Source organism: Gavialis gangeticus, unplaced genomic scaffold (genome assembly GCF_001723915.1).
Source record: "Gavialis gangeticus isolate Ggan-Ray unplaced genomic scaffold, GavGan_comp1, whole genome shotgun sequence".
In the NCBI taxonomy this organism is placed as follows: Eukaryota; Metazoa; Chordata; order Crocodylia; family Gavialidae; genus Gavialis; species Gavialis gangeticus.
Window position 1 is genome coordinate 23,322,542 of NW_017728997.1, and position 11,283 is coordinate 23,333,824.

The 11,283-nt window shown below is 45.4% G+C and overlaps 1 protein-coding gene across 2 annotated transcripts in view; it reads right to left on the reverse strand.

Moving 5' to 3' along the window:
* Positions 1–11,283, reverse strand: part of MGLL (monoglyceride lipase) — a 129,239-nt gene that overhangs the window by 33,328 nt on the left and 84,628 nt on the right. For both annotated transcript variants that reach the window (XM_019504942.1, XM_019504941.1), the window contains one exon: positions 812–948. In XM_019504942.1, coding sequence (XP_019360487.1) covers positions 812–948 — 137 coding nt within the window. The remainder of the gene's footprint in view (positions 1–811; positions 949–11,283) is intronic.

Here is an 11,283-nt window from a genome sequence, read left to right on the forward strand (position 1 = left end):
AACAGACTTACCAGCTGGAGGCAGCTGTGTCAGCTGCCTCTTTAGTCTATGACCAAATTTCTGAAGTGGCGCCAAATCTTTCATATCTGATTCGGCCGAATCGAATTGGGACAGTGATCTGAATCTCCAAATCTAAACTGCTGTCCTCCAAATCGGCCAGATCCGAAGCGAATACTTGCTGCTTTGCACAGGATGCACTGGTGCATCCTGGCATAGTTTCATAGTTGGTAGGGTCAGAAGGGACCTGAACAGATCATCAAGTCGGACCCCCTGCCATGGCAGGAAAGAGTACTGGGGTCAAACAACCCCAGGAAGGTGACGGTCTCGCCTTGTCTTAAAGACCCCCAGGGTAGGAGCCAGCACCACTTTGCTTGGAAGTTGGTTCCAGTTCCTAGCCGCCCTGACAGAGAAGTAGCGCCTCCTGATGTCTAGTCTGAATCTACCCTCTGCCAGCTTGTGACCATTATTTCTCATCACTCCTGGTAGCCTACTAGGAGTGGCCTACTAACAATACTATTATTGTGTAGCACTTATGAGATCCTTTCACAGGTGCCATGGCACCCTGGTTGAGAAATGCTGCCATTAAGCAAACAAACCCACTCTTGCAAATGGCAGTAATTACATTTTGATTCCAGTGGCAAGGACTGAGTGGTCCTATATGCTGACATCCTTCCAGGGTGGAAGAGCAGTGGCAAAAGAGGGAAGAAACTTGCTGCTTTGCTTTTTTTTGCACGGTAGCTTGCGTGACTCCCAACTCTGTGAATAGGTTGTAGCAAATTGTCCTGACCATCGTTAGGAAGGGTACACTTACCATAGAATGCCCCAGAATGAAAATGGGCAGGCCAGGGTGTTCCTTCTTCATGAGTTCAATGTGCTGCAAGCTGTCTCTGATGAAAATGTGGAAATCGGACACAACCATACGCTCCCCTTCACTCTGCCCATGGCCAACTGCACAGGAAAAAGAAGACAGCATGGTTGCATCGCAGTGAAGTAATGGAAACTTATCTGGGTGTCGGGTCGACTATGGGTGCCTCAGCAAGCTGCAGGGACAGAATCATTGACCAAGTGCTCTTGTGCTGATGCATACATGCATTATAAGTGTGCTTTACATTGCATAATCTTGGGCGCTCAAAATTTCCCTTCCCAATATCTGGTAATGGGGGGAGGGAATAACTAGGAGTGTGCTATAGAAATAATAAGCACAACATACTGGACAAGAAAAGAAGCTCATAAGTGACTCAGTCCTTGCCTAAGAAGCCTTTGTTTCCCATCCCCCCCACCCCCTCCTGCACATGCTTCCCAAAATATGAGCCCCAAGCAAAGTTCAGATCTAGTTTCTTGCTCTTCCAAAGTTCAGTGAGTGAAAGGATCTGGTGGGTGTTTAGCTTCAGTAGCTGGAGTGTAAGGCCTTGGATTGCCACAGTGAGGGGTGTAGCATAAAAACTTAGAGAAATAGAGGGTTCTGGATACTGAATGAGATGGCTACAATAGCCATAAACAGATGTTCTGTAAAACTTAGACCCAGGGTGCTATGACTCTGCTCTTCCTTCTTGCTCACATCCCTGTCATACAGTGTATGTTATCGAGGGATTTTTGATTTGCTGCTGCTGAGGGGAGATGGGCCAGGGCAGTTGCCTTCAGTAACGGACAGAGCTCAAATCTGTGACTATAGGGTCACAAGTGAAACTAGCAGTCACAATGTTCACAAGTACGGGAGTTCCACCTAAAACAAGTGGTAACTCGCAGTATACAGCATCCTATCTTAACACTATTTAGCCACGTACTACTAGATTTGCCTTGATTTGGATCAGTTTTTAGTTTCCTCCAGCTTTTTTCCTGCCCCCCACCCCCAAGAAGTAAACAAGTTACTATGGGAACAATGGCATCATTGGTAAGGGTGGAGTTGGTGACATCCACCAGCATAGCACAAAGTCAATTTATAGCATGTAAAGTCTTGAAATGATTTATATGATTAACATGACGACATACGTGGGGGGCACTATATAAATAGCATATCTTTCTTTCAAAAAAGAGCCACGCTGTTCTTGTTCAGTGCGGTTTGTCATTAAAGGAGACTTGGAAGGAGTGTGGGGGAAAATAGCTCCATGTAACAGGCTGGTCATGTTCACCTGAACCTCCTCCAGCTCCGTGAATGGGTGATCCTGCTGGGAAATGCTAAGTGGAGCCTGCTGATGGAGAGGTGGAGGAGACAGAGAGAAACCCTGAGACATGCCAAGCTTGGAAAGAAGGTGTGATCAGAACTTACTTAATGTCTGTGCTTAAAATGAAAAGCCAGGCAGAGGGTGAGTTGATTTTGCAGAGCTGTTGGAATGTGTGCATAGGGCAGATTGTTCCATGTTCTTTCTCCAGACAAATGCATCTATAGCTCTACATATGGCTTCACTTCCACAAATGACTGATGATGGCTGTTGCTTCTTGTCACTGACACATGGAAGATCCTTTCTAGCTTTGGGCTGGAAATAAGCTAAAAGCTCTGTCATCTACAAATGGGTCGATTAGCACTGCATTCGAATCCAGCATTCTCTGCCCTGTGCCCTGATTTGGAAAAGCGTGCGTGTGTATTTAAATCCCATAGACAAAGCTGAAGGGTAAGCACTCGACTGGGTCAGGTCCTGGCCCCTTGGTGTTAGCCTCAAAAGCAAAAATGGTCCATCTTCTTTGTGTGAGTAATACCAAAAAAAAGTGCCCTCTAATGGTATGTACATCATATAAAATAGGAATGTAATTTAAATGGTACTTATAATCCAAACAAGCCAAAGTAGCTCACAATCACTAATGAATTCTGTCTCCTAACGCCAGGGTGGGGTAAAGCAAGATTACTGTGCCCATGCTATGGATCGGGTGAAAATCTGTGCATCTCCCCATGTTGTGTGGTACAGTGATTTCATGGAGAGCCACTGACACCTTGTACCTTTATGCCCATGGGGCTAGTATCCCCCTCTTACACTGCCTAAAATGACCTCTTGGGGGATTTTCCATTGTCATTCCACCTTACAAAGTTCTTGGTCTTTTAATTTGATTTTACATGAGCAGTCAGATTGCTCTTATCTCTTATCTTTTCTTCTCCACAAAATCAGACCTTGTTCCATATGTAATGAGTCCACTAGAAGTAGATTCACCCAACTGAAACCTGCCTGGAGCAAGGAGCCCTTTGTGGTGCGTGAAAGGAACTGCACAATCAAACATCATGATGTACAGGGAAGATCATTGAACTTTTTTCTTCAAACTTTAGTCCTTAAAAGAGTTTGTAAGAGTGAAAAGGCCAAATCCAGCCTTGCATACCACAACAGGGATAGATCTGCGTTTGTGGTTGAGTGAAAGTTGGTGCAGAAATCAAGGTAAAGGTGCAAGTGATGGAACCAAACAAGTAATAACAGAGCAAAATAACTTGCTGTATCTCCTTGCATACCATCCCTCCCACACCCCAAGAAATGTTCCTTCTTTTTTGGAAGGCAAACTATAGGAAAAATCTTGTCCCAGAGTTGCAGCTGAGAGCTGGCTGACTGCAGCAGCCTGCTCTCCCTCACTCAGCTCACTGGCTGCTATATGCAAAAGCTAGTGTTAACCGCTCTGCCAAAAGCAACTGCCAATTTGGCAGTGGCTGTGAAAGGGTTAAAAATGGCCTCTACCCCTGCTGCTCGCTGGCCTGGAGAGAAGCAGCAGCCACTACAGCACAGCATCTCTGCTTCTGTTCCAGTGAAGAAAACAGACCTCCTGCTTAAGACATGCAGGTTTTGGAAGACTGATTTTTTTGTTTTTGTTGTTGTTTCTTTTGGCGGGGGGGAGAAAGAGGTGTATGATATGCGAGTATATATGATAAAAGCTAGACAGGGAAATGCTTCTCTGAAATGCCAATTTAGGCTTAAAGTAAGCTGAGAGATGGTCAGCTAGATAGGACTTTCAAGATGTTCAGTGGAAGGTGCCTGCAAAGGGCCAGCAGTAATGCTTGTACACCCTCTCTTTCATGTTTTATCTGTTCACTACTGCTATTGCACATATAACTAATTTGTTCATATCAACAAATGGGCAGCTAGATGCATATGCAGTGGAGTATACAGCTGGAATATACACCCGCATATGCATTTTTATGCATGTATACTTTTTTTTTTAAACAGGACAAACACTGAAAATAAAGAATAGGTGCTGGAGAACTACAGGGTCTAATCTTTCCTTCCTTAGCCCAGCCAAAGCATTGTTGCAAAATACCGTGCGTTTTACCTTAGAAGGGACTAACTAAGGATTGCAGGGTTTAAGCCTGTGAAATTAGTCATTGTTTGCCACTTTTAATCTTAGTGTGTATAAGTTCATTCCCACTGTCAGCACAGGAGTGTTCCTTACTCAGCCCAAACCATAATTATCTTTTTAGCAATCAGTACAGTAATAGCAACTGATCACAAACTCAACCAAGTGTGAAGGAATGGCTCAGGTACATGACTCTTGGCCAAGTGGATGGCCCCTACATACTCACGCAAACATCCGGAGAGGGGAAGCGCTGTCTGCCCATACTGGAAGACAGGCTGGGCAGAGGAGAAGGATAAGGAGAGTGTGCTACCCCATTGGAGCAAGCATTTAAAAGCTCACCTGCCTCATGACAGATACTGGAACAGCTCTACATGCTCAAAGTACCTTTCCCCAGCTTCAACACCTTTCAGCATCATGGGACCTTGTCCTCAAACCAGGTTTCAAAGCCAACCCGGCCAAGTCCCTTCCCGTTGTCTTCACACTCATTAGAGGATTTTACACATCAGCAGGATTGCAGATGTGCCTGGCAAAAAGAGAGAGATGAAATTCCACACCTTTAATAAAGGTGGCCTGGGTTGTGCAGCCGTATGCGGAGGCGAGAGCCCAGGAAACCCCCCAGCCCTGTGCTGCAACCGCTGAGCAGACTCGCTGCCTGCAATGACAGCCGTGCTATGCGGGTCACCTGCTGCGGCCAGCCAAGTGCTGATTATTAACATACAGTACAGTGTGGTGCCTTTTCGCTGCAGCCGTGGGCACTCAGCACAGCTGAACACCAGCCCTTAAATACAGTAAACTAGATCAGCAGAGTACTGGCAGCTGAGGGGATCTTGGCACCCATGTCTGCTCTCCACTAGTCTGGGGCCTTCACTGCACACAGCTGGGAGAGACTGAAGGGTTGGATGAGCACTTCTGCAGTGTTTGTCTGAGAGACTATTCTGTCGCTCTCCAGGGTAAAGAAGGGGAAAAGGCTGCCAGAGAGAGACGCCCTGTCGAGGGGCCTTCTGAAAGTGGGACAGGCAAACAGTTGGGACTGTTTATAGCTTGCGCTGTGGCTACAACTTCTGGTGGCAAAGAAAACAGCCTGCCATCGGAGGTCGTTCAAGCACCTACACTGAACACCTTCAAGAGCAAATTGGATGCTTATCTTGCTGGGATCCTATAACTCCAGCTGACTTCCTGTCCTTTGGGCAGGGGGCTGGACTCGATGATCTTCTGAGGTCCCTTCCAGCCCTAATGTCTATGAAATCTATGAAAAGCCACCACTGCCTTGCTTCTGCCAGCTCCACAGGGCTCCCCTCCACAGCCGTGTCACCAGAGTGTGAAGCACATCTGGGAAGGCAGCAGCAGCCACAAGATGAAAGCACAGAAGCATCTAATATATGTCTCCTGCTGGGTGGCTGCAAAGGTCTTTCTTCCCCTGACAGGTGTGATGTGATGTAGCTCTGCTGGCAGACTAAGGGGTTCTGCTGACACAGGCTTTGAGTGAGGCATAGCTACATAATGATCTCAATTGTGCTAGTGTCAATCCACTGACTTCAGTGGAGCCGCTCCAGACCTCACAACACTGGCCATCTGAAGTTCTGGCCTATACTGTGCTCTTTATGCCTCTGCCACCAACTTTACCACTAAAAACCCATGAAAGGGAGAAGCAGGATGTGAAAAATCATCTAGAGAGCATCTGAGATGCTATACTTGAATTTAGATCCAAGCTTCCCCAAAATTCACAGGCGTGCTGGTCTGGGAGTTTGGATCCAGCACAACCAAAGGTTGATTAATGACTAGAGCAAAGGCTATTATCTCAGGCCCCTCTGAGCTCTGGAATTCTGCTTCCAGTACCATCGGCAGTAAAAACCAGTGAAAAGGCACAAGGGTGTTTTGGGTTTTAGGATACCACTTACTGCTGGACTTCAATTCCACTTCAGGTACCTGGTTCTGATGACACAAAGTGGAGACTAAATGAGGAAGGGGCAGGAAGAAAGCTGATATTCTACCATGCCAGACAACACTTTTCCCTTCACTCAGACCTAAACATCTGGTAATAAAGAAATATTAAATGGAAACAGCACTTAGCAGTTTTGGATCCAGGACTTTTTAAGGTAATTAAAAGTGAGAACTCTGTCACTGCTGCAAAGTCAATTAACCTATCTACCCACAGAGCTTCACCTATACAGCTGAATCCACACATAAGGGATGCTTATTAATTATGTCACAGGAGGTTTTAGCAAGGCAGAAATTTGACTCAATGCAGCAGCAGCTAATTTAATAAGCATGGATGGGAAACTCTTTTAGTTCCCACCAGAGCCTTTTGAAGGCTAGAAAGGAGTTTTTATTGCCTCAGCAGTAGCTGTGCCAGTGCAGCAGCAGGTAGCAGTACATTAGAGGCACTGCCATGGCCCTGAGCAGCAGTGAAAAGGGGGGAGTTTCATTACAGCTCAAACAAAGCTCTACTTCTGCTGTTTTGTTACCTCCCTGCCCCTCTGATCAGTAAGCTCATAGGAACGGCAGAAGACAGAATTGTCTTATGAAGTAACTTTTTAAAAATAAATATTCCTAAAAGCCTCTGGGGACATAATTGAACTTTTTAGCTACTCTCAGAGAGGTGCTTTATCTCTCCAGATGTTGCCCACAATCTTCCACCTCGTCTGCAGCCTTCAACTACTTGAAGGGGGGTTGGAAAGAGGATGGAGCTAAACTGTTCTCAGTGGTGACAGATGGCAGAACAAGGAGCAACCGTCTCAAGTTGCAGCAAGGGAAGTTGAGGTTTGATATTAGGAAGAATTTTCTCACCAGGAGAGTAGTAAAACACTGGAGCAGGTTACCCAGAGAGGTTGTTGAATCTCCATCCTTGGAGGTTTTTAAGACCCGGCTAGACAAAGCTTTGGTTGGGATGATCTAGTTGAGGATGGTCCTGCTTTAAGCAGTGGGTTGGACTAGATGTGACCTTGAGATCCTTTCCAAACCTCATTTTCTATGACTCTATGATCTGGAAGCAGGTAGTGGGTCTCTACTCACTGCGGCAACAGATCACTGCTGTCGATATTTACATCTCCCTGTCAGCTTCTCAGCTGATTACCCCTTGCCCTGCGCAAACACCAGCACTATCATTTGACACAAGCTCAAGGAAACCACATCCTGTGCTGCAATTGCAGGGTTCAGTGGGGGCTGTGCTAAACACAGAGACAGTTTCCTACTGTCCACAGCTCAGGCTGACCAGAAGCACTGGGTGTCAAACTAATGACGGGGAGAGGATTGTGCTTGTGAGAAGTTTGGATGTCTCTTTTCTGAGTGCTAGGCCCACACAGGTGGACCTGATTTCCCTGTCTCTCTCTCCAGTGCAAATAGCATGCAAAAGTCTCCGTCAGCTGAGAGCATCCACTGTGTTAGGTGCTGTACTCATGTGACAGCCGCTGCCCCAAAGAGATTACAATCTGGCTGCTACTGAAGGGATTTAGTTTATTGACACTGGTTCACAATCATGTGGCTCAACAGCCAAACTCAATGGGCAGGGACCGTATTGGCCTTATGTCCCAGAGCATTAACATTTACATTTAAGATTCTTTCAGTGCCGCAGCACCAGCACAGCTGTAGAGAAGCCATACAATCTCTAGTATTGTCCTCAGTTAACCCAGGCCCCCTACAACCAAGCTCTTCTCTTCTCTGCTTCTTGCCGTCATCCACCACTCACTAATTGCATGCCTCCTCTCCTCAACCTCTGTGCAAAACACAAAACCTTCAACCCCTACCACATGGTGCACTTAAACCTGGCAGCTCTCCAACTGCTCAGAGCACTGCATTTGTGTCAGTGTGCAGAGCACATATTTTTAACTGATGGTTATGTTTTAACTGTGTAGCATTGGATCATCATTAATGAAAGTGGAAATAGCTTGTGATTAGTGGGTTTTGTATTGGAAGTCACTGGTGTAGTGTTAAGTAGATAGCATAATGTGGAACTATGATGATGTGGGATTTTTTTTTCCAATTATTGATTTCTATATTTAAGACTTAGACTGCAAACTCCTTGGGCTATGGACTGCCTTAGTACAGCCCTTAGGCTAGGAAGGAGGGCTCCATGTACCACAGCAATAGGGATAATGATTATAATCTGTGATCAGCATTAAGACTGTGCATTTTGTGCAGAGGAGGAGAAAGGAGGAAGTGTGTAGATGGAGGACGTGGGCAAGATTATATAGGGAAGACAATGGTGTCTGTAAGTTGCAAGGGTTGCATGAGGACTTGGTAACTTTCAGCCTTTTCTTTAAGGTTTAACGGAAAAAAACAAGTGAACTAGTAAACACTTGCAATTATGCCAGAACAATTCACTACTCAACAGAATACGCTTGTTCTACCGTGAATCGAGTACGTATTTCTTCATGAAGTGAGCAAAGCTCATTAATTAAACATACTGGATTTCAAAGCTCCTGATGTTGCTGAATTGTTTGTTTAACAAGCAGCTCTCATCTAAACCGCTATTCAGAAACAAACCACTGAAGCAGCAGGAAGGAACATCAAAGCAGGACAACCAACATCTGGAAAAGTCAAGAGGCTGCTCCTTATCCTTCACAACATGCACAGCAGATATTCCGCTCGCAGAACAAACACGCACAGGAAGCACCACAGACTTCGTCAGAAAGCAGCGCGCTCCCAAAATAAACTTCCGCATGCTGGGAACACTCTTTAGCAACATTCAAAAGAGCAACCTGTTTTCCATTCACCTTCCCTCAGCCTCTCAAATGGATCCCTTACATGACGTTCATTGGAGCCTGAGCAAGACACCACCATTACAACAGCACCTGAGCACTTCACCCTTTTTAATAGTCCTCGCAGTATCCCCACTGTACGTGCAGATGAGAAACCGAGACACAGCAGGATCAAGAATAGGATTTCTAAAAAGAGCCTAAATGATTCAGGCACTAATCTTACTGAAGGCCAAATGGACTTGGGTACCTACTGCTCTCAGGCACCTGTCTGACCTTTGGCAAGCTACTGAGGATGAGATTTGCTCAAGGGAAGCAAATCTTTGCTTCAAAGGAAGCAAATCTCCAGCTAGCACCCTAATCATTGGACCATACTTCCTTATATTTTCAGTGCCCTGGACAATCTAGTTCTGAAATGTCTCCACACACTCGAAGTGTACGATATCCTCTTGCATTTGCGTGGAAAGTACTGGGTACTGACTCCCTGTCACAAATGCAGCAAGCATATTGTGTTTTTGTATAGTAAGAAGAGGGGCATGTTATAAGACTCTAAATATGGTATCCACCTCCTCTTCTGTTGTGGTACACACAGGATATCCTGCCAGCAGAGAGCACCAGACAGATCCCTTCCAGCCCTTACAATCCAGGTGTGCCTTATTCTGAACACGAGCGTTGTGTGCAAGCGCTGGGTTTTTTGCTACTGGTGGTTTCACCCCTCACCCACCAATTAGGCAGATCCATTTTCTTTCAGCATTCACAGGATATTTTTTCTTCGCCTGGCCCCCTCTCTCTCTCTCTCACTTGCAGCACACTGAGCGCCTTCTCCTCCCACATCAGACTCCGATTTGGAGTGCCAGGGTATTTTTAGAACAGCACACACACAATGTTGTTTGTTGTCTTGGTGAAGAAGAAGAAAAAAACGGGAAACAGGCAATTTTCTAGACTAAAATTATTTGCCTAATTGCTGGGGATTAGAAAACTGCTCCTCTTGCAGAGCCATTTACAGTCTTTCCTGTGCTCTAAAGATGACAGACAAAATGAGCTTTCACCTATTTAGAACTGTCCAGAAATCAATCCAGCAAGGTAAACTGTAGGTCCCTGTTCTTGGCAATGTTAAAGACCACTTCTACTCTAACATGAGTAGGCTCTGCTTGATGTCCTCCTTCCGAGATTTGGTTTTGAAAGGTCTTAGAAGATCTTTGTGGGGGAGGGAGGATTGGATTATATTGATACTTCAAAGTGAGCATGTTGCAAAGTAACTGGTTTGCTGCACAGTTCACGTGCAAGCAATCTACTTGCAGTCAACTAGAAATAATAATGAAACAAACTTCCGCAGTGCATTATTATGTGGCGATATAACTACTTTTAGCAAGGCCATGCCCATGTAAGTCCTCATTTTGGTCCTACTTTGATAGCCTTTCACTACAAAATCTGTGCACTGATGCTGAATGGCTTGTGAAAAATGAGATTGTGTGTGAAAGACGGGAGGATGGAGTGGAGTGGATTCTGTTTTTTGCAGAGGACAGCAAACAATGACTGCTGTCTGATGTCCCATCTCTTTCCTCAGTTCCTTTGCCATACAATCCCTCTCGGGCTAGGACATGACCCCCATTCCCTTCAATAATATTATGGCAGCAGGCTAACTGGAATGGACTGCCCTTGTCAGGTAACTGAGCAGCAGTCCTAAGGTGATATCAGAAGTAAACTGTTGTCATGTTCCACCCCAGAACATCTGCATTTCTTCGGTGGGTGAAGAGATTGCTCTCCAATCCCTTGTACATCAAAGTGAGAATCACTATATAAACGTTATGCTGTTAACAATGCAAACTGTTTGATATCTCTAAGGTCTATATATTCAAGTAGCAAGTTGTTCTGCCAAAATCCCAGTAAGAGCCTTATCCTTCAATGCACCCCTGCAAACTGGTGTGCATATCTTCTTTGCCTGCACCAGAGAAGAGGTGATATGGAGCTTGTCTCCAAAGTTTTGTGAACACTAGGATGATACAGGACTGAGATCCATTCTTAGTGATACACATGCAAATCCAGAGAAACTCCCTTGACTGCTCTGGGATTATTTCAGTTTCACATTGGCACAACCCATGTGTCCTTTAGGCTGCAGATCTTTTTTAAACAGCATGGGGCCTCTGTAATCTGCTCCCCAAATGCATAAATTAAGAGTCCATTAATGGCTGCAACTGTTTCACACTCACTGGGAGAAGAGATGACATATCTGTAGCAGCCAACAAAAAGCTTCCCTGCTATTTTTAATCTAGAAAGTTTGCCAGAAAACTACCTGGGTAGTGAAGGTTGTGGGGGGGGGGGGGGG